The sequence below is a fragment of the Ictalurus furcatus genome, chromosome 20, assembly GCF_023375685.1.
Source record: "Ictalurus furcatus strain D&B chromosome 20, Billie_1.0, whole genome shotgun sequence".
NCBI lineage: Eukaryota > Metazoa > Chordata > Actinopteri > Siluriformes > Ictaluridae > Ictalurus > Ictalurus furcatus.
The window spans coordinates 17,427,638-17,452,076 of record NC_071274.1 but is presented as its reverse complement, the minus strand read 5'-3'; the positions used below and the strand labels follow the sequence as shown (position 1 = coordinate 17,452,076).

The following is a 24,439-nucleotide window of genomic DNA, read 5'->3' as shown; positions in this document are numbered from 1 at the left end:
CTGTTTACATCTGTTATGACGTTAAGCGAAAGCATGAAGTAACTTGTTTCAACTACACTCCACACATTAATTGTAACTCTAAACAGATAAAAAACTATGATCTGTTGGTCTTTAATAAATAAAAATGTCATCAAATTTCTATGTTAAAAGAGGAACAAAACATTTTAAGATGTGTAGTTGTTGGGAAATAATTTTAACAGCCCAATGTTTTATTCATTACTTACATTTTAGCTTCCCAGCAAGTTCCACAATGTGACAATTTAGCTACTCTAATATAATATAATATATATATATATATATATATATATATATATATATATATATATATATATATATATAATATAATATAATATAATATAATATAATATAATATAATATAATATATATGCACACACACACATACACACACACAATTATGTCTGGGGAAGCTAGAAATATAGTCTGGGTGATGACATGACATTGATATTGTGGAAAAATTACATTCTTCTACATACTACATTTTCTGAGATATCACAGGTATCATTGGTAATGTTATAACACTGACCACTGTCAGTCATTTACCGTACTATAACAGTCAGCTGATAGAAATTAAAACATATTCGTGTACCGAATAGTTCCAAGTTGAATGACTTATTATTGTAAATAAAACTATGATTGAGGTCATAGTTTTTCAATGTGGCACAACTGTTTTCCTGCGATTAATTAATATGCATTTTGTTCTAAACATTAAGTAAAACGTTTGTTGAGTTTTAATGTTTAATGTTAATCTTTACATTAGGTTTGGATGGATCTTACTGTTCTTGAATACATTTCTCTAATGCACATTGTGACGGGAGATCATATTTAAGCTGAGAAACACAAGGTGAAATAAACATATATTGTGTTTTAAATATGAAACCAAAAGATGATTCCAATCTCTGTAACGTTTCCTTTATCTGTTTATACACTCCTAATATACAGACACTTATAATAATATTTACTTTTTTTTTTTTTACAAGTGTATTGCTACACTTTGTGACAGTGTACAAGTTATTGAGACATCCTAGTGAACAGAACACAGACTCACTATGTACGAGTCTTAATACTGTTCTCTCTATATGTTTGCTGATTCCAGACAGGAAGATGGACAATTGAATAGAGTAAACCTGGATAGAAAGTACTTAATATTTACTTAATACCAAGAAATCACAAAAACACATTTCTGTAATGTGAATGATCATTACTTATTTAAACTAACCCAGGGAGCAGTACAATACTATTAATGTCTGTTCCGTCCCCCCGTCCCACCCCAAAAAAAATAACTGTCTGGACATAAAAAAATAAATACTACCTCAAATCCAGACCGTTATAAATCTTTTCCTGGTTCAGAGTGACTCCTCACTGGCAATTAAAGCACAAGATTACGGATAATATGGTTCTGGGAAACTGGATTTGTGGTTACAAATTTGTTATTTTAAATCATACTTGCAGCTGTATTACTTTCTGCTCTGAGTTGTGAAAACCTGATAATTCAAGCATGTCCTGAGTGGGGCTTATAATTATAGAAACGATGTTGACGTTAAGCCAGGGCCACGGAGGAAGAGGCAGGAACAGAATAATTAGGCCGTACCTCTTTAGTGCTGTCCCGTTTCAAACTGTCCTCATTTTTTTCCACTTCTCTGTCCTAGAGGAAGAAGCAAAATGTCATCAATTATCTTCCTCTTTCATCATCAGCCTGTATATGTCTATATAAGGAATTGCAGTGCCCTGAAATCGGTTTTATTTCTGTCTAGTGACATTTATCTGCGCTGAAACTCAATGCATTCATTCATTCGTCTTCAGTAAGCGCTTTATCCTGGTCAGGGTGGTGGTGAATCTGGAGTCCATCCCAGGAACACTGGGCACGATGCAGGAACACACCCTGGATGGAACACCAGGCCATCGTAGCACGAAACGCACACACATTCACACCTAGGGGCAATTCATCATAGCCAATCCACCTACTGACATGTTTTTGGGAAGTTAGAGGAACCCTAAGAACCTGGAGGAAACCCACACAGACACACAGAGAACATTATGAAACTCCGCACAGACAGTCACCCAAGCTCAGGGTACTTCACTGTTACTGACTAGCACTCGAAGTGACATTGTTTTCTCTGAGAATGACCATGGCATGCATAATTTAACGTAGGAGAATGGTATTCTATACACTACCATCCACTTTCCATGTCCCGTCTCATCAGTATTCCAAAGGCATGCTTGCAAGGAAGCCGTAATATTCTCCACAATGCTTCTCTTTGCGCAGCTAACACAGTGCTATGTGAAATTGCATTTGAATATTTCATTGCAACTTAATATAAAAATACTTCGTTGTACAAGCTGTTCCATTTAATCAGATTTGTCACCTTTGAAGTTATAGAAGAAGTAATTTTGCTGACATGAATGCGTAATTAAGTTTTATTACTCTCTGTAACACTTCCCTATTCGTTATTTTTGTGTCATGTAGGGGATCCGTCACTATCTACTGAGATTTTAAGTTAAATCACAATGTGTGTCAGGGGCGGGGTTTGTCCTCATAAATGGTTTTGATTTGAAAAAAAAAAAAAAAAAGGAATAAATAACAATAACATCAGTCTAAATTTAATACCTGACTGGCAAGTGTAATTTATAATTTTCCTGTTTTATTACTGGGAAAAGGTCAAGCGTATTGAATACATTAGTACTGATGTAAAATAAATAGTCTGTTATTCATGTGCTGACAATGAAAGAAATAATACAGACGTTATGTCTGTATAACGTCTGTCTCACCCACAGTTTTCCGTGAAATCTACCTTAACTGCCAGTTCTTCGGTGAGGTCTCACAGACTTGTAACGTGGTCCGTATGACTAACTGTAAGCTGTACAAAATGGACAAAACTTCAGTGATTCACAATCTTATTGCAGCAAGTCATCCTGGACAACTGGAATTTTTTCCCCATACAGTTTGGAAATTGTGGCTCAGGTGGTAGAGCGGGTTGTCCACTAATCATAGGGTTGGAGGTTCGATTCCCAGCCCACATGACTCCACATGCCGAAGTGTTCTTGGGCAAGACACTGAACCCCAAGTTGATGGCAAGTTAGCGCCTTGCATGACAGCTCTGCTACCATTGGGGTGTGAGTGTGTGTGAAGTACAAAACTGGAATTGTACCTAACAACTTGACAGTGTGAGGGTTAATGTTTAAATATTTTTCATTTGATACACGTATATAAAGATTTATATTGCATTTTTGTGTTAGCTACAATAACCTCCTGGCTCCAGTGGAGAATTCATAAACTAAACCCACTTGGCTGATAGGCTGTTTACATTTGAGGTCGTTTTTCTGCATACTGTTCCTTTAAAAAGCTGGCTTCCCATGCAAAGGATCTAATTAAGAAGACGTATGAGTCAATCAGCCCAGGATATGACACAGTGTTTGTTGTATGTGAGTCTGTGTGTAAGTGTGGGCGCCATACCCGAGGTGTGGGAACTCGAGGTTTTCCTTCTGCACTGCTTCTCTTGCTGTCTGACGCAGACTCGGCTGGGCAACCTAGCGGCAGAGGCAGCCTCTGAGCCACGGACTGACTCACTAAAGCCGAGTCTGCAAAACTCTGTCAAACATAGCATATCAACATACATTAAATACCACATATGCCATACCTAAACGTATATGGAACATTTCAAATAGTATATAGTCACTGACTATTTTCAAAAAACAGCTAAAGACCCACTTCTTCCGTGAGCACTTAACTAACCCCTAAAATGCCAACCCCACATTATTTATAATGAATAAATAAATAAATAAATAAATAAACAAACAAACAACTTACTCTGGCCCTTACACCTCTACTCTGCACACTGTGCTTCTCTAGAACTCAAATTATAAATCTTGTATAGTAGCACTACTTGTATTGTTCTCCGCTTGCTATATCGCTTTGCTTGTATTTCCTCATTTGTGAGTCGCTTTGGATAAAAGCGTCTGCTAAATGAATAAATGTAAATGTATTGGCACCCTTGTCCATCCATCCATTTTTTATATCGCTTAACCTACACAGGATACCCTGGGCGGGGTGCCAACCCATCACACGGCACAATCGCTCTCACTCACACATACACTACGGGCAATTTGGAAATGCCAATCAGCCTACAATGCATGTCTTCTGATTGGGGGAGGAAACCGGAGTACCCAGAGCACTTTTGTATGAAACACAATTACAAGTCAACCATTCTTTCAAACAACTGGAAAAATTACACACCATTCTTCTAACAAAAAAAAAACCCAACAATAAAACCTTACCGCAACCCTACATGTTTAAATTAATTATGGTATGAGAGTTTTATACACACACACACACACACACACACACACACACACACACACACACACACATATACATATATATATATATTATACACACATACATACACACATATATATTAATTTAAGCTCATTTTAATGAAGGGTGCCAATAAACAAGAACTGACTATATCGGATACATAATAAATATATACAGTATATAGTGTTGTTTTTGACTGAACCTGGAACTTCAAAAGATTAAGATCCTTCATAAAATGGTGCTGTACTGCAGTGCTGTTGAATTTGGCCAGAAGGTTATTAATTTTCTATAACAGCAGTTCTGACAGTAGTTCTGGCTGCAAGGTTTATATTAATGCACTAGTTCTAATTAGTTTTAATACAGTATCTAATACATTCACTTACATTATGACTTATGTGGTGGATTTTAAAAAAAAAAAATTCTGTGCAATTGTTAATACGGTGAAGTTTATTTAGTATTTTGGAAGGAGTCTCCGGTGTCAGTTTGTAACTTTGTATACTGTGAGTCATAACAGGAACTTGTTTCGTGGACATTCCACAACATTAAATCTTACTATAAATGGATAAAAAAAGGGTACATCTTGTTCTTTAATGAATTAAGAATTAATCATTGGCAAATCGCATCAGGATGTGATGTCATTAAAAAAATAATCAACTTCAGCGTGAGAACAGTAACTCCGCTTCACGTCGGCCGCATCACACCACTCCATCGATGACTCATTTCATATAATGTTCTGGCATGTATTATTCCATACCTAATTATCCCAGGATATGACACAGTATTTGGCAGTGTTACACAATCATTACTGACAAACACTGTATCGATAATTTCAATACACAGGTCATCCAGCGTAAAACATGCGCCAGAATCAAAATGTCCGGATAAAATAAGCAGACAAAAGAGGGAAAAAATAAAAAAAATATTAAAAGGTTAAACAATAAAGACATTTTTTGCACAGCTTTCTTTGCTAATATTTACCAAGGGTGCCAATATTAGTGGAGGGAACTGTATATAACATGAGTGCCTGCAGCATGTTTATCACTGCACTGTTCTAGCCAACGGGAAACCAGACAGTAATAAACAAGCAATATAAAACCAGCCTACTGCTGTACCGAACACTCAAGCTATGCACACTCCACTGACTGATGCTATCATGAGAAATCAGACTCACTGCACAGAAGTTCCGTACATGCATCAAACACAAAATCAATATGACTCGCCTGCAGTATATGTAACAATATACATGGCAGGTTATAATAAATGTTCTCTAATGGTAGTCATTCATCTACATGTTGATACAAACTGATATACATGACTACGGTTCGTACTCACCCTGTTTGGAGCACCATCTAAAAGAATAAAGAAATAAAGAAAGAGTTAAGACTTTATTCAAATGACTACTACACAGTCATGTGTCATATCATAGTGAAACACTGGAGTAAGAGTAGGGCACAATCAAAAATATTACAGTATCACAAACTTTTTATCACAAAAAATTGAAAACACTATTAAAACATGACCGATTGAAGCATTAAGCATTTTTTTTGGTTCTATAGGAATTTTGTTCTTGTAATTATTATTACGAATTTGTGCACAATAGTTATGGATTCTTCTCAATGAAAAAAGTCCTTTCTTGAATCCTGTACCTAGAGTTTATCCTCATATGGTTTTTCCACTTTTACAGCATTTACACTTGCCATTTAAGGTGTCTAAGCTTAGACGGATTGGATTCTGCTTGCTGTATTGTGCTTGAATATTATTATTATTATTATTACTATTATTATTATTATTACAGCTATTATAGCTTAAAAAAAAACACTTGCGTCAAGATGCTTGCTGATTTTAAAATTATGTTTTTGGGGGTCCCGAGTGGCACAACAGAAAAATGTTCAATCCATCCATCCATCCATTTTCTGTACCACTTATCCCACACAGGGTCGTGGGGGAGCCTGGAGACTTTCCCAAGGAACTCAAGGCGCAAGGCGGGGGACACCCTGGACAGGGTGCCAACCCTTAACATGGCACAATCGCACACACACACGCACATTCACGACAATTTGGAAATGCCAATCACAACACAGGTCTTTGGACTGGGGGAGGAAACCGGAGTACCCAGAGGAACCCCCCGCAGCACAGGGAGAACATGAAAGGTGCAAGACAAACGTGCAAACCACTAAGCCATCATGCCCCCGTCCCACAGCAATCGAATCCAGGGTTCTAATTTATAAATAGAAAAAAGATACAAGGATTGTGTAAAACAATCCTAAACATGGATGTACGACTGTTTCCACAAACGTTCCTAAAAACAATTTATAAAAAATCCATACACATGAAAACAGTTTTTAACTCCTTCCTACCTGTAGCCTGTTTGTTAATCCAAAATCATCTTGGGAGGGGTGCGTTTAGAAAATGCCCCAAATATCCTTATACACTCACTGCCCACATTAATATTAGGACACCGGGACATTCATGCAATTACTCAATCAGCCAATCATGTGACAGCTTCGCAATACATAAAACCATGCAGATACAGATCAAGAGCTTCAGTGTTCGTGTTAAACATTCGAATGGGGGAAAAAAAAAAAACTTTTCTATCAGTGGCATGGTTGTTGATGCCAGATGGGTTGGTTTGAGCATTTCAAAACTGCAGATCTTCTGGGATTTTCACACAAAATAGTCTCTAGAGTTTAGACAAAATGGTGCAAAAAACAAAAAACATCCAATGAGGCACTGTTTTCTGGGTGAAAATGCCTCGTTGATGTGAGAGGTCACAGAAGAATGGCGACATTTCGAGCTCGCAGGAAAGCTATGATAACTCAAGATAGCATGCTTTACCGCCATGGTGAGCAAAAAGCATATTAGCATTCACAAGAAGTTAAATCTGAGGCTACAGTTGGCACAGGCATGGAAAATGTCACTTGTTCTAGTGCACTTACACTCGTATCTGGATGGCCCAGAGGTGAATTGATCAATCAAATCTACTTTAAATGCATGGATTTACACTCATTGGTAATCTCTATCTAATGATCAAGACACACAAAGTGACCAAGTCTAAACAGGGTCTTGGAAAGATCTTATTATGTCCTCGCCATACATGTATGACATCAATGCATAAATAAGAAGTCATTTTGTTGGCACCTCTGGGATCCACAGATTCGGGATGAGTGACGTCGTCTTTAGGCACCAGATGTGGAGGGAAGGGGAAAGCCCCCGGGAGGGCCATGAGACCAACTCCTGCTCCGAGAGACAAGCCTGATTGGTGTGGCGTCAGGGGGAAGCCTGGAGCATGATGGGACAGGTGCTGGAGCTGCTGTTGCTAAGGAGGCCGGCAAAGAAAAAGAGGTCACTAACAGCTCAAACAACTGACTTATGCATGAGACGCATTAAATTGTAAGCTATTACTTCTTGATGATAACAACTTACAAGTGATGCTTAGCATGTAGGTCATACGGGCAATTGAAATTGTGAAACTGCACTGATAACTTATTGGTACGACTTGCATAGTGTAATGCTTCTGCCTGGTCATGTTGATACTGTAATAATGTGAGATTGGTGAGGTGAACAAGGGAAAAAAAAACTAAACAAAAACACATACTCACCCCTATGATTGCATTCAGGTCAGCCATGCTTACATGCTTGGATCTCTCAACCGCCTGGGCCACCTGGTGCTGATGCTACACAAATATATAAAGATACACTTTAACTAAATCTTTCCAGCAAGGACAAAGGGGTCTCCTTACAAATAAAATACAAACCCAATTCTGAAAAAGTTGGGACAGTATGGAAAATGCAAAAAAACTAAAACAAAGAGAGTCATTTGAAAATTCAGTTCACCCTGTACTATATTGAAAACACATTATTAACACATTATTTGATGGTTTGCTTTGTGAATTTAATTTATTTTTGAAAATATACACTCATTTCATATCTGATGACTGCAACACACTCTAAAAAAGTTGGGACAATCGACTGTTTACCACTGTGTAACATCACCTTTTCTTTTAATAACACTTATTAAGCGTTTGGGCGCTGAATGAAGACACCAGTTGGTTAAGTTTATCAGGCAGAATTTTCCCCCATTCATCCATTATGCATTTCTTCAGCTGCGCAACTGTACGGGGCCGTCATTGCCACATGTTCTCAATCGGAGACAGGTCAGGACTGCAGGGAGGCCATGCTAGCACCCGCACTCTCTGCTTACGCAACCATGCGCTTGTAATCCGGGCAGAATGTGGTTCTGGGTTGTCCTGCTCTAGATGGCAGCATATGTTGCTCCATAATGTGTACATATCTTTCTGCATTAATGATGCCCTCACAGATGTGCAAGTTACCCATGCCATGGGCACTGACACACCCCTGTACCATGACAGACGCTGGCTTTTGGACCTGACATTGATAACCGCTAGGACGGTCCTTTTTCTCTTTGGCCCGGAGAACACGACGGCTGTTTTGTCCAAAAACTATGTGAAATGTCGACTCGTTGGACCACAAAAAACGATTCCACTGTGCTACTGTCCATCTCAGATGAGACGGAGCACAGAGAAGTCGGCGGAGCTCCTGGACAGTGTTGATGTATGGCTTCTGCTTTGCACGGTAAAGCCTTAACTTGCATCTGTGGATGCAGCGGTGAATGGTGAGATCACGCGCATTCAGAAGTGGTTTTCAGCCTTGCCCTTTACACACCGAGATTTGACCGGATTCCTTGACTCTTTTAATTATATTGTGCACTGTAGAAGGTGAAATGCCCAAAATCCTACCGATCTGTTTTTGGGGAATGTTCTTCTCAAAGTGTTGGATTATTCGCTGACGTATCTGTTGACAGATTGGCGAGCCTCGACCCATCCTTGCTCTTGAAGGACTAGGCCTTTTTTGGAGGCTCCTTATATACTATGATTAGACGATTGCCTCACCTATTTCACATCAACTTCTTATTTCACCTCATCACATCGCTATTAGTCCTAAATTGCTACGTGCCAACTTTTTTGGAACTTGTCACATGGACCAATTTCAAAATAAACGTTTACCTTCAAAACACTATGCAGTTGATCAAAAGGTAAAACATCAAATACCTTGTCTTTACACGTTTTGTGTTTAAATACAAGTCAAAGTATATTTACAAATCACTCCTCTTTGTTTTTATTAGCATTTTCCATACTGTCCCAACTTTTCCGGAATTGGGGTTGTAAGTCGATATTCGGTCTTGATGTATCTGGTCTTGTAAACCTTATATTAACTTAAATAGATGTGCTTGTCTAATATCTGTTACAACACACAGATATAAAGACATTAAACAAAGAGTAGTTTCTCTTTGTACCAATGTTATTGTGGAGAGAGCTGAATTGATGGCCCAGTAAGGGGCTTTTATTTTTTTCCCAGAATTTCAGTTTTGGTCTCAGCCATCACTTTGGTGCATCACTAATTTGTACATAAAGAAATGTGCATGTGCAACAAACTCGTAGACATCTTTATTAGTCTATATATGCTCCAATCCAAATGAGTTCTTGCTCATCTGAACTGCTGCAGCTGCATCATAAATATAAAATCCACTACGCCAATTTGAACCGGAGGAATCTTTAAATTCCTAATTAATACACAACCGATCCAGTGACAAAGTCTAAAGTGGACACATCACTTTAGAAATACTGTCCATTTGACTCAGTTCAGCCAAACAAGCTTATTTCCTGTTATTGCTCCTACTGGACTCGTTTAGGGTATTATGGCTCGAACATCCCCAGCATGCTCTCTCTGTTTGCCTGGTTAAAAAAAAAAAAGGCTGTATAAAATATTGATAGATGAAAGGGATGGGAGATTAGGCTGTGTTGATGACCACCTCTCTTGTAAATAATTAATGTGTAAATAGCTGTGAGAGAAAGAATAAGGGCATTCTGTAGTAAGTAACACTTTAATGTTGGGTGGTGAAAGGCTGTGTGTGTGTGTGTGTGCGTGTCTGTGTCTGTGTGTGCCATTAATTTCGCTCACCTCTTGGGACAAGAGAGGGATAATCTGAGTGCATATAGCACTGAGCCGCTTCACAATCTCCGCCTGCAGGGAAACACATACATGCACGCACACACACACACACACACACACACACACACACACACACACACACACACACACGCATACACGCATACACGCATGCACAGAGCTCAGAGAAAATCCTATCAAGCAGCAGAGGACATATTAAACATGACAATCGCGAGCAAGCATTACTGCTCCTGCTCCAGTCTGGATCTCTGTTTCTTCTTCTTCTTTCTGCAGAAGAAATACTACCTCAAATATGCTAATATTTAAAGCACATATTCAACAACAGGCTTTCAAAATCCAAAAATATCTACGCTACCCCGAAGTGGTGATTTCAACACGCTTTTCCCTCATTTGACTACAGAATAAAACACAACACAAGTCTCGACGTGTTTTGGTTCCTTTGTTCCAAAGCAATTCATCAACAGTTACATTATTTAATTTATTTTTTTTTTAAAATAAAGAATGACATGCAATTTTTTATCCATTTACGGTTACATTTAATGTTATGGAACAAGTTACTTCCTGTCATCATTTAGGTTATAATTTATTTTAAGGTTTATTTTCTTGAAGTTAATTCTCTTAATTAATCTTAATTAAAAAAAAAAAAAAAAAAGGTAAATTCTCTGTCCTGAAGACCTTCTGTGCCGGAAAACGTAAAATTACAGCTTTACCTCTGACTGTTATAAAGCGCTGACACTGGAGACTATTTCCAAAAATGCTAATAAACATGAGTTTATGTAAAGTCTCCCAGTGTAAGTTGTTACTACAGAAACAATACCATATCAAAATGATCAGATTAATATAAACTTACTAATTTGTCTTACAGCCAGAACGAGTCAGTGATACTGTTATAGAAAATTAAATCAACACTTTCTGACCAATCAGATTCGAGAATTCAACTACACTGTGGAATTAGTGCAAGTCAAAGCATAGGACTGTGGTTTCAGAGACAGGTTTATCTGCACCAGCTTGTTTTACAGTATCCCATACTGTATAAACTCTAAAACCCAAATGGCCTGAAAAAGGAGAAAAGCACCAGGGGTCTTATCAGGATTAACCCATATTGTATGTTTTTCAGTGCGTATGTATGTACACGCAGACTCACAGCTATCCTGCTAGTGAACTGTCTGCAGCCTAATATTTATGAAGCCTACTTTTCAATGAGCTCGATAACACTTATATTGGTATTGGTATTCATAACAGAAATCTGGTGTTAAAAACATATCACATCCTAAAATGATGAATAGTGCTGTTCAAGAACTCAAGAAATGAAATGTCATCAAATTCAGTTTTGAGGGTTATATATATATAATCTGCTTTATTTATTTATTTTTTTAAGTATTGTCATTTGACAAAGAAAAAAAGAGAGGCTGATGGGGGAACTACTGTTTATACTGTAGTTGCTATAACATACACTGATCACCCATAATATTAAAACCACTGAGAGGTGAAATGAATAACGTTGATTATCTCATTACAATGGCACCTGTCAAGGGGTGGGATATATTTTGAAGCAAGTGAACAGTCAGTTCTCGAAGTTGATGTGTTGAAAGCAGGAAAAATGGGCAAGTGTAAGGATCTGAGTGACTTTGACAAGGGCCAAATTGTGATGGTTAGATGACTGGGTCAGAGCATCTCTAAAACGGCACGTCTTGTGGGGTGTTCCCGGTTTGCAGTGGTTAGTACCTAACAAAAATGGTCCAAGGAAGAACAACCGATGAACCGACAACAGGGTCATGGGTGCCCAAGGCTCACTGTTGGGGGTGAAGACTAGCTTGTCCGGCCCGATCCCACAGAAGCACAGATTGCTGAAAAAGTTAATGCTGGCTTTGATAAAAAGGTGTCAGAACACAGTGCATCACAGCTTGCTGTGTATGGGGCTGCGAAGCTGAAGACTCGTCTGACAGCCCATGCTGACCCTGTCCTCTAAAAGCGCCTACAATGGGCTTGTGAGCGTCAGAACTGGACCACGCAGCAATGGAAGAACATGGCCTGGTCTGATGAATGACGTTTTCTTTTCCATCATTTGGATGGCGGGTGCGTGTGCGTCGCTTACCTGGGGAAGAGATGCACTATGGAAAGAAGACAAGCCAGCGGAGGAAGTGTGATGATCTGGGCAATGTTCTGCTAGGAAACCTCGGGCGGGTCCTGACATTCATGTGGATGTTACTTTGACACGTACCACCTACCTAAACATTGCTGCAGACCAAGTACACCTCTTCACGGTTTTCCCCTAATGGCAGGGGCCTCTTTTAGCAAGTTAATGCGTCCTGCCACACTGTAAAAACTGTTCAGGAGTGGTTTGAGGAAAAGTTCAAGGTGTTGACTCGGCCTTCAAATTCCCCAGATCTCAATCGAGCGTCTGTGGGATGTTCTGGACAAACATGTCCGATCCATGGAAGCCCCACCTCACAACTTACATGACTTTCAAGACTGCTGCTAATGTCTTAGTGCCAGATACCACAGCACACCTTCAGAGGTCTTGTGGAGTCCACGCCCCGATGAGTCAGAGCTGTTTTGGTGGCACAAATGGGGTCTACACAATATTAGGCAGGTGGTTTTAATGTTATGGCTGATCAACATAAGTGATAATAGGAACTAACTTGTTTCTCAGTCTTTCCACAACATTAAATGTAACTATAAAAGGTTAAAAAGTGTGACGTGTCATTCACTGATACATATAAAACTTATAATTCAAGTCACTCAATGGTATAAGAGGAAAGACACCATTTGGGACAAGCTGTTAATGAAAAATAATCAACTTCAGGGTTGATTATTACAGTAACAGTAGCACCACTATGTTTCGGGCCAGATTACACCACCTGTCGTTGATTATTTCCAATGTTTTGTTTTTTTTTTTTTATATATTTTTGTGGTAGAAATAACACCATACTACGAGACAACAAATGAGTTTTCTTATGTGCATTTGTGAGGATTTATATACAGGTTCCGTATTCCAGGACACAGCATTTATACCGACTAATTTTCCGCCTCTGTGATGACAATAAATTTGGTGAGGCTGGTATTTAACGAGTTATGTTAGGAATTTTATTGATTACTTTATTATGTGATGTTCCACGCATAATGATGTGTCAACTCGGATTCACATTCAGCCATTTGTTCCTATTTGTTATGGAAAGCAGCATAAATACTTAGAAGAAAGAACTCATAAATCATGTTTAACACTTATGTTTAGTAACTTCATGCAACATTTCTTACCTGCTTCTGCATCTCGATATTCAGTCCATATGACATCTCATAGTACTACAACAAAAACAAAATTCATAATTATGTGATTGTTAAAAAACAGGCTCGGATGCTGATTCCGATCCAAATTAAATGAAGTACTCAGTTTGCATGACATAAAGATAAATGAACTGCTGTTTTTCAATGAAACTTTGCCTAATGATCTTGCTAATGATTTATAAACTAGAATTAGAAATGAAACTGCATTATTTATTCATTAAAAAAAAAACCAAACTGAACACTCCTATATAACAGGGACTATTCCACATGGAAGAGATGAGGGGAAATGGAGGAAGGCCTACATTTTCTCAATTGGCTTTCAGAGTTTTATTGACTTCCTCTCCAAACTGCATTTAGGAGTAATCTGCAATAATAAAATAAATAAATAAATAAATAAGAACACAGGGTACTCACCATGATGTAATGCCTGTGCATCTCCGTCTTCTCCGTGGCCAGTTTCTCACATTCCAACTTCAGACTGAGAGAAAACACAAAACTGTAGCTTGGATTTCTTTTACTGTATGTCATGGCACGTTGCTTCGAAAATTGTTGAATATGTCTGAACAGAACATTCTAAAAACATTTTCTGTTTGCTAGAATGGAACCAGAAATATAAGTCACATTGGTTCAAATGAATTCAAATAAATGAATGAAACGTGAGGGGGCTGGTCTTGATCTGGACCTTGTGATCAAATAAGCTATGCTTAATAGTGCTAATTGGGATCCTCACCTGTGGTACTGAGCCTGGAAGAGCTGGAACTCCTCTTTGATATGGTCCAATGTCTCCAGAACGGTGAACTTCATGCCCACATGGCCAGGCACCAAAGGAGCCTAAGAGACACCAAACACAAACTACATTATGACTGAATATCCACTGGATGGGAGTAATACGGTAAACGGTATTATTACCAGGACACAAATTGTTTATACAAACATGAGAAAACAACCAGAAGACGAGTAAGACTTTACATAGAGTAAACACATACATAAGTATTTGAAGTCCAGTGAGACACAAGCCAGATGACAAAGAGAGGCTTCGGATTCATAATTCAAGCGGCACTTGCACCACTTGTAGATGTATATATAAAATAATTCTAATATGCTCCTAGTATTATGCATATTCATATATTTCAAATAATTTGTAGTACACTGTAGAAATTTGGCATAATTTTGTTTAAATTATATCCACGTTAATGCTCTATGAAGTAAGCAAATGTAGTGAATAGGAGGCAATTTGGCACTTGGCTTGACTTTGTATTAAAGGGTGCTTAAAAAAAAATAATATTCCTATGTACAGACAAATTGGAAATATACACAGTAATTTGAAGCAATTTACATAAAACCTACACTCCTGGGCAATTTTTAATGATTTTAACAACAAATCATTGGTCAGGAAATTAGCAAGAATTAAACAAATGTGCTCCTGAGACCTCCAATGCAACCATTCGCTGTTTACTTTTGCTGGGAGTGAACTGTTTGGGGAAAAGCTAGAATCAGGGAAATTCGCTTATGTAGTCTTCTTGTACGCAAAGGTAAAATCATGGTAATGATTAAAATGTTTGGTGTAAATTTTAAACTAAGATGTCTGGGTATACAAAATTTTCCGGGGTTTTTTTTTTTTTTTAAAAGATTAGTCGTGAGAAGACTATGTAAGTGAATTTCCCTGTTTCTAGCTTTTCCCCATACAGCAAAAGTAAACAAGGAAATGGTGGCACAGGAGGTTTCAGGAGTGCATTTGTTTAATTCTTGCTAATTTCCTGAGCAATGATGGTAAATGGTCTGCTCTCATATAGTGCTTTACACGCATTCTCATTCACCCAGTCACACACCAATGGTAGCAGAGCTGCCATGCATGGCGCTAACTTGCCATCGGGAGCAACTTGGGCTTCAACGTGGGCCGGGAATCAAACCGCCAACCCTACGATTAGTGGACAACCCGCTCTACCACCTGAGCCACAGCCGCCCCCTGATTTGCTGTTAAGACCAAAAGCTTCATATTTTTTTGCCATTTTGGGCTTGGCCCATTTTTTGCCCAGGAATATAGTACTAGAACAATATAAAATCTAATAAGATATATGATTACACATTTTTGCACAGTAGTGTATTATTGTACTTTATAATATTAGTGTTTTATGTGGCACACTGTTTAGCCTATTTTCATCTATATACTTGCGCTGAATTTTTGCACTTGCCAAGGCTCTTGTCTGTGCAGGACAAATTCCCTTTCGAACATAAATAATGCTCTATTATATTCACTGTGGATTGCAAATAACGGCGCTTGCAAAATCCCAGCTTGAACAGTAAATGCTTTGTTTCATAAAACTCCTCACATGCTAGTACACAGGCCTGCAGTCCTATACCCTACCAACGGGGCACGCCATCAAACACTATCATGCCTCATGAAGGAAAGCTTTTGGACACCAGATGGATTGCTCATGCTTGCTGAAGCAGCCTTTATTCATTTCTAGGCACCCGTCGATATCAGTGTAGCCAAGCATTAACTTTTACCTTTGTATTTCGGCCCCATTGTTCTAGCATTCTGTAAGCTAATATGTGACCAAGAACAGCCGCTAGCAAATATCCATTTCCTTCTGAGCAAAGAAAAAGCAGTGTAACATGACGTCCTGTCTTGCTGTGCCAGGTAACCTTTAATACAAAGATACTGTGTGTACATAATCCTGATAAAATAAAGAGTAATGGGGGTGAAGAGTGCGTAGTTTAGGCTGGGAGCAGCTGTGCAGGCAGCACGGCAGAGATACAGCTGCTGAGAAATAAGAGGTCATTACACACACGCTACAGACAGTATGACAAAGCACTGCATTATCGGCCAGGCTACTGCACACACTGCCATCCTGCAGGAATACAGCCATCTATCTCAATGTTTTACTGTGTCAGGAGGGAAAGAGAGAGGGGGGGGTGGATCGCAGGACCGTGAATAAGGCGCTGCTGAAATATTCACTACACGGGCCATAGATACAGCAGCAGACAATCTTACAAGATGTTTGTTGAGAACGAGATTGTTAGCAAAAAACCTCGATGTCTGTTAAGGCAATGATATATTAATTAGGAATGAATTATCCAAGCTTCCCTGCTGTGTGCTTTCACACAGAAATTAAAAATGAAACATTTTTAAAAATATATATGAAGATCATGTTGATCAAACTGTTCAAGAAGAAAAAAAATTATTAATTTATAATACCTTTGCTAATAGAAAGAAAGTCACTATTTCTTCAGCTAACCTGTGTTCCTGCCCACTCTCTATTTTCATTGGTTGTAACATTTATCCACTCACAAGCATTTCAGGCTCCAATCTTGCTCTAATTGGCTGAGCAAGATAGAAAAAAAAAACTTTTTTTTTTTTTTTTTAAACAGTAACGATGTCTGTATCAGTAAATATTTCGATCACCCAGGTCCACGGCACCATTCAAAACTGTTATCGACATCACAGAAGCGGTTTTCAGAGCATTTCAAAATCCTTATCGTCATTACGGTCTCTTGTGCATACGTGGAAATGTTAGAATGCTGTTTAGTCCTTATATAGAAGGGACCAAAGGAAATCAGTGGCATTCGTATATACTCATTTATTTTTATCCAGGTAGCTAACATGATCTAACCTGACCTGAAGAAATAAAACATGACGGGGCATGCTGTTATACAAAACTAATCAATGACCTTGAGGTGCGATGTGGCCCAATGCAAAGTGAAGTTACTGTTAAAAACCAAGAACGTGATTATTTTCCTATAACAGCAAATACTGTAATGTTTTATTCCTCTTATACCACAACAATTTGCCAAAGATTTAATGCTGCGGAACAAATTAGTTCCTGTATTCACTTAAGTTATAAAAGTGATAAACAGTCGTTCCCTCACCAGGGAACATGTGTTAGAAAATTTATTATTAACACACACACACACACACACACAATTATATATATATATATATATATATATATATATATATATATATATATATATAAAATGGGCTGTTACTATGGACATGATGACATACTGAAAGAGTGCATTAAAATAAACCTTCAGTTTAAATTGCTGTGGTATAAATCACATTTACTCCATTACATTTACTTAGGCTTGTTAAGGCATGAATGTACTTTTACTGTTTTAATGATCTGCTACATTTCTTTCTGTGGCTGAATCCGAAAGACGCTGCAATAGGCAGATAGTGAACTATGTAGGTTTTTGAACACCATTATGTATGTGTAGTGATTCTAAAGTAATTTGAGATTCCTGCCTATCTGTTTGTTTAAAGAGCTTACATGTCCAAAAAAAGGTTTCAGGTTTAGGCTACAAAGGTTATTTGTCTATATACTGTATGTCTCTGACGACCTCTGAATGTCGTTTGAGGGATTGGAACACGACGTTTCACCAAGACACATTTCACACTTGTGCTTAGAGTGGTCCACTTGTCATCGCATCATCCGAGATGGATGTTAACACCACAGCTGAACAGGGTCTTGGAGTGTCGCTTCTGTACGCCTTTTTTATTAAGGGTTGGGTACAAAGCAAGTTGAAGTGGTCCTGATAAACACAACATGTGTACTATTGTACAAATGTCTTCACTGTTATTAAATTGCGTCACTCTGAACAATGGATGAATATCGAGTCAGTACATGATTTCCTTTCATGCACATCAAGCATTTTGTGGAAGAACCAATCATTTCAGCACATGAAATATTGTCACAAAGAAGTTTTTGTTGTTTGTGACAATGTGGCATGTATTTTAATGCCTTGTAAGATTTAGTCATGAGAACTGAAAGTTAAATATATGGACTGTAAACGCAGAACAGATGGTAAAAAAAAAAAAAAAAAAATGTAGACTCAAGGACAACAGTGTACATGAATTTCATCTATTTGAATTATACACAATAAAAAAAATTATGTTGTGTATTTAATAAATGTACATTTTGTAATGTTTTCTCGTACGTGCTTGGGGTAAGATTTGCATTTTAAAAACAAATCATTCAAAACTACAGGTTGTTAAAAAATGAGAAAAATTATGTAATAAATAAGATCCTGAATCCAAATCTCATTTTAAATTAGGCCCAATGTGAAGCGTATGGGATTCCCAGAGAAAAGTAAACGCTTTCACCACAAAGTGAAGATACATGGCATAGAATTAAGTGGAGTCAAAACCTAAGATACTATATGAACCATAAAGTTTCTATGTTCTACTGAAATAACTCCTATTACGCAACTAACTTTGGATGTTAGCTAGCTAACTTTTCCCAGCGAGCTAGCGTTAGAGTAGCTTCACTAGCTAGAACGTTATCTACTGCACACTAAATAGTCGCACTGGGAATATAGTAAGCATCAAGTGTTTAACATCATTGTAGAAGACTAGCTATTTGCGTAGCAAACAAAAGTAAAACCACAAATCCACATGCACATCCACGTAACTAATCATGTATATCCTATTTTATGCTGACAAATGTACGCTAATAAATTTGCATGCCCTTGTATTTAAAACGATTTACCAGACATTTGATTTATTCTATTAATTATATAACGTGTCGTATCTGATTCGCATTTAGTCTCTACAAATGAGTTGTTTGTTCTTATTTTTTGCAAATAAGCAAATTCAGTCAACTGTACAGAACTTATCTAGTAGCTGGATGAAGTGGTCCGTTAATGTACAGTATATTAGTGGAGTGACGTATAGGTTTAGTGTACAATTACCAAGTTAGGTTGTGAGAAATAGAACAGGAATACTAAGGTCTTGACCAAAAAAAGAAAAATAGTGCATTCCTAAGAAGGCTCTAAATGATTAATACACCAAAGTTATACTAATGATCTACTCTAATTTACACAAAAATAAAGCAACTGAGTTGCCAACACTTAACAGGAGAATCAGAAAAATACAGAATAGATTTTTTTTTCTCTCCTTAATTTGGTCATCTGCTAATTCCTACCCAATATCCACCTCTCTCCTATTATACGACATATCACCTCTCTCCAATCATACGGCTACCAACTTGGGCGGGTGAAGGCTAACTTCTTCTGCTTCTTCTAAGAAATGTGACGCAAACCAAATGCATTTTTTTCAAACTGCTGCATCACAGGGCAGTGTAACACACTCAGAAAACAGCGCTATCTACCATCTTCCGCATACACGAGTTTACAGATGCCCAAGATTGGCTAGTTTCCCTATGATTGACAGGGCAGAGAGAGTATGCCATCCCTCCCACACCTAGTTTTGCTCTCTTGGCTGCGGAATCGTTGATATTCAAACTCACGATCACTGGACAAGCGAACGCTTTTCTGTTACGCCACTTTGGATTAATTACATAATAAGCAGCTACATTTTTTTAACAACCAAAGAGATGATAGCTCTGCCCACTCGCCTTCTATTGGCTCACAAGCGCATGACACATGAATTCACTTGTCATAATCCGCCCAAATTGGCCAAAATTAAATGGCTATATTAGGAAACCAATGATAACTATGTACTGCTGAACACTGCATGCTCACGGTTATTATGAGCTCCATGTCCAATGCAGGCATTAACACACGCGCACTTTGCGGTGTGTGGACCTCCGGCTCGGCCTGCTCTTAACTGTGATGACCTCATCTCTATTACCTCTTCCCTTTATAACAGCCGCAGGACTGAAATGACTATCCTGCAGATTAAATACACAAGAGGGAATTAAATTAGATTGAGCTGAGATCACATGATAGGGTTCGAGCTCTTCACCGTCCAAGAGGAAGCTACTGTGCTCTCTCTGTTTATTACAACATCCTTCCTGTTGGATGTTGAGAAGATGTCTAGTGCTTTCAAAATTCAGGTATTGAGAAAATCTCAGAAATAAAGGGCTTTTTCAAGGGTATGGATGGAAAACAAATGAAACCGTTTCAATTTAATAAGGAATGCACTTGAATCATGTACTTAAGTACCTTATTCATTAAAACCGTGGCTCTTGGTTAACTGATGATGCATGGCCTGCATGACACACTACTGCACACTCCCACAAAAGGAGCTCATGAAAATGTTTTCTAAACCACAGCACGGTTGACTTCTTGCACCTGATTGGTAAACTTTTCTATAAAAGCAGCTCTGACTGTAGTTTCAGCTGCAAGACCAATCACAGATTTAATATAAAGTGCTAGTTCTAATACGACATCATTATTTTTTAATAGCTCGTTCACAGACGCTTACATGACTCTCTTAATAGTCAGAACATGTTATTTAAAGCATATAATTGTTGATCAGCTGTAAGAAGATGTACATTTAATATTAATGGACGGAGTCTGCAGTGTCAGTGTTTCAAGACCGAGGACTAGCTGTGTTTTTGTTTTAACTTCATCAGAGAAAGCTGCTATAACTAACATGGAACAAACATGTTTCGGAGATATTCCACAACATTAAATGTAAGAATAAATGGAGTATGATGTCTTGTTTGGGGGCATGGTGGTTTAGTGGTTAATATGTTTGCCTCACACCTCTAGGGGTTGGATTCCCACCTCTGCCCTGTGTGTGGAGTTTGCATGTTCTCTCTATGCTTGAGAGGTTTCCGCCGGTTACTCCGGTTTCCTCCCCCAGTCAAAAGACATGAACTGTAGGCTGATTTGAATTTCCAAATTGTCTGAAGTGTGCGAAAGGGTGTGCAAGATTGTGTGATTGTGCCCTGCAATGGGTTGGTACCCCGTCCAGGGTGTCCGAGTTCCCTGTGTACATTTACTTACATTTATGGCATTTAGCAGACGCCCTTATTCAGAGCGACTTACATTTATCTCATTTGAGCAACTGAGGGTTAAGGGGCTTGCCCAAGGGCCCAATAGTGGTAGCTTGGCAATGCTGGGGCTTGAACTCCTGACCTTCTGATCAGTAACCCAGAGCCTTTAACCACTGAGCTACCACTGTGAAGGATAAGTGGTACAGAAAATGGATGGATGGATGGATCTCTTGTTCATTAATTCATTTAAAACATGGAAAATGTTAGCACTTTGCTGTGGCATAAGAGGAAAAAAGCACTTCGGGATGCCCTGTTGTGCTTTATTTCTTACATAAAGTTGTGTGCTAGTGGCCCAGACATTGTGAAGACTTCCAGAAAAGCACTGTTGAACCCTTAACTATATACCTGAATGGCATTCTCCATGTCTGGTAAGTTAATTCAAATAAAAAGCATTTTCTGAGATGATAATAATAATAATAATAATAATAATAATAATAATAATAATAATATACATGCAGTTACATTTACTGTAAGACTTTTTGATATGTCTTAGGCGCCTGAGACGAGAAATGAAATGTGACGAGAATTTAAATCGATTATTTTACATCCATTAAAAATGCATTTCTATGGAATGCCAGATTATACAGGGAAAAAATGATGCAAGTGTGTGCACTCTTTTTTGGGGTTTTTTTTTTGGAACAGCAGGTATGCTCTATGTACAGTATTTGTTGTTTTTTCTCTATATTGCATAAGCTGGATGCATGTGACTTTTGCAAGGCGTCTATTTTAAAATAGTAGGATATGCCAGTATAAATAAAAGATTCCACATGTATTAAACATGCACATGACAATAACAATAGCACAGCACAGTAAGTATTTATGCACACACACACACATCACCAACACTGACACAAACACACCTGTATGTGTATACCTAACACCTCCACCTACACATAATATTTACAGAGCAACAGGGCTCTCAGATTATAATCTCTCTTTCTCTCTCCCTCTCTCACACTAGCTCACACACACACACACACACCTGTTTGATCTGCATATCTTGGTAGGCCTGTAATAACATGCCATCATAAGTACAGCTTTGGCAAAGTGTGATTATGTGTGTGTGTGTGTGTGTGTGTGTGTGTAATATCATGTTTCCCTTTGAAGGTAATATAACATGACATTTGCGATGGAGAATGAAGTGGCCTGGATCCATATGCGGTTATTGCCACACACACACACACGCACATGAACACACACGTGTACACACACTCATTCTCCATGGATACATACACAAGCTGTCATATTTCATGCAACACCCCCTCTGCTGGCTTGCTGATCTCATCCAAACATTAAGACACATAAACCATATCAGGTTCTCTTAAAACAGCTCTCATGCGCACATTGTCCTTTTTAAAACACACACACAGCTGCATTACTCCTGCTATCACTTGTGCCTGTACTTACAGTAATATATTATAGTTAGGGATGCATTAATATCACATTTTCCAATGTCTATATGATACCTGATACAGTAAACAAGCCAAGCACCCTACGCCAAGTTATGTGAAATCAGAGGCTTGATGATCATGAGTTTCAGGAGGGCTGTACAGAGGTAAAAGTGATGATGATTCTAACGTCCATGATTAAACGCGTGCCTCAAGGGGACCAAAGATAGTAAAAAATCATCGAGGATAATGAGTTTGGGCACATTAACCAATCAGGGGGCACAAAATTCCTACTGAAGCACCTCATAGCCTTTAAGACAAGTTGTATACCGTGTTTATGTTTATCTGTGATGTGTCAGCCAGCAACACACACCTTCATTAAACACACTCAGAGAAAACGGTACTAAATTGTACCACTGGTACCCTCAAGTATATTTTGTTTGGTGCATGAGGTGCTACTCTGAAAGGTACGTACAGTCCCAAAGGAATTTTGTTCCTTAAATCTTTTCTAAAGCTACACTAAATCCACAAGGTAACATATTAAAGGCACAAAAGATAAGGCTACCATCCCAGAGCCAAGGAAAGATACACAGAGAGTGACGGGTCTGATCTCAATCTGATCCTATACCAATCAAAACATTCAGGTCAGTAGCGACTCATCTGATCAAACATAATTTCCCATCTGACCCTTCACTAAACTACACCTTTCTTTGTAGATACAGTGTACATTTATAACAAAATATACATATTTAAGCCACAAAAAATAAAAAGGTACCACCCCAGAGACAAGGAAAGGTACTCAGAGAGTGAAGGGTCTGATCTCAATCTGATCCTATACCAATCAAAACATTTCGACATTTCGGTTTAACATCATTTCCGATCTGTCGAATTGGAATCTGTTCAACCTTATTCTATACCGATCAGACTAGTATCGGATCGAATCGGTGCACACTACAGCATCAGATCGGTGCATGCCTAGTGAAGTGTACGGGTTTGAACCATAGTGACGCGAATATTAACCCCTTAAACCGACCTTTCACCCTGACCTTGACCTTTTCCTTCTCCTTCTCTTTAAGCTCGAACCCTTAACCTCATCCTATAACCTAACGGATTTCCACGAACACACCGCAAACTCGGCACACAGTTTGGTTTGGCCACTAATCACTCACTCACTCACTCACCTGCGGTCTTCCGTGCGGGTACATGATGTGCGCGTGCTTCTCAGCCGAACGCGTCCCAGAAGAGGAAACGCACCTCAGCGCCTCCGCTCCAAATGGCGGGAGCGAACGTCACGCGCGTTCCTCGAAAGCAACGGGGGGGGACAAAAACAAAACAAAACAAAACAAAAAAACCCAGGCGCTCTCTTTTCGTCTCGGTTGTTGTGGTGGTGGTGTCGGTTACGCGCCGCCTCGCGGTGTCGCCCGATCGCGATTTGCGCGCGCACGCGAGTGTGCGTGTGTGACTCTCTGTCCGTGCGTCTGTATCCTCGCTGCGCGCGCTTTCTCCGTGTCTCCGCCGCCCGCGCTATGAAAACGTAAACATCACTGACCTGCACGCCCACCGCCGCCACCCACACCCATACACACACACACACTCTCTCTCTCTCTCTTTCCTGTGAGCTGACGGAGAGGCACAAAAAAGTGCTGGTGTAGTTAAAGTGTGCGGTGCATCGAGGTGCTACAAATACTACAGCAAAG

The 24,439-nt window shown here is 38.8% G+C and overlaps 1 protein-coding gene across 2 annotated transcripts in view; it reads right to left on the bottom strand.

Moving 5' to 3' along the window:
• The window catches only part of tle2c (TLE family member 2, transcriptional corepressor c), a 31,558-nt gene extending 7,119 nt beyond the window's left edge, over positions 1 to 24,439 (bottom strand). The window contains exons 1-10 of one of the 2 annotated variants that reach the window (XM_053651349.1): positions 23,924 to 24,439; positions 14,337 to 14,437; positions 14,021 to 14,084; positions 13,580 to 13,624; positions 10,313 to 10,375; positions 7,933 to 8,007; positions 7,472 to 7,649; positions 5,666 to 5,682; positions 3,473 to 3,607; positions 1,610 to 1,663 (exon numbers count right to left, since the gene is read on the bottom strand). In XM_053651349.1, the coding sequence (XP_053507324.1) occupies positions 1,610 to 1,663; positions 3,473 to 3,607; positions 5,666 to 5,682; positions 7,472 to 7,649; positions 7,933 to 8,007; positions 10,313 to 10,375; positions 13,580 to 13,624; positions 14,021 to 14,084; positions 14,337 to 14,437; positions 23,924 to 23,947 (756 nt within the window). In that variant the 5' untranslated portion in view covers positions 23,948 to 24,439. The remainder of the gene's footprint in view (positions 1 to 1,609; positions 1,664 to 3,472; positions 3,608 to 5,665; positions 5,683 to 7,471; positions 7,650 to 7,932; positions 8,008 to 10,312; positions 10,376 to 13,579; positions 13,625 to 14,020; positions 14,085 to 14,336; positions 14,438 to 23,923) is intronic. The other variant, XM_053651348.1, reaches the window with a different exon arrangement.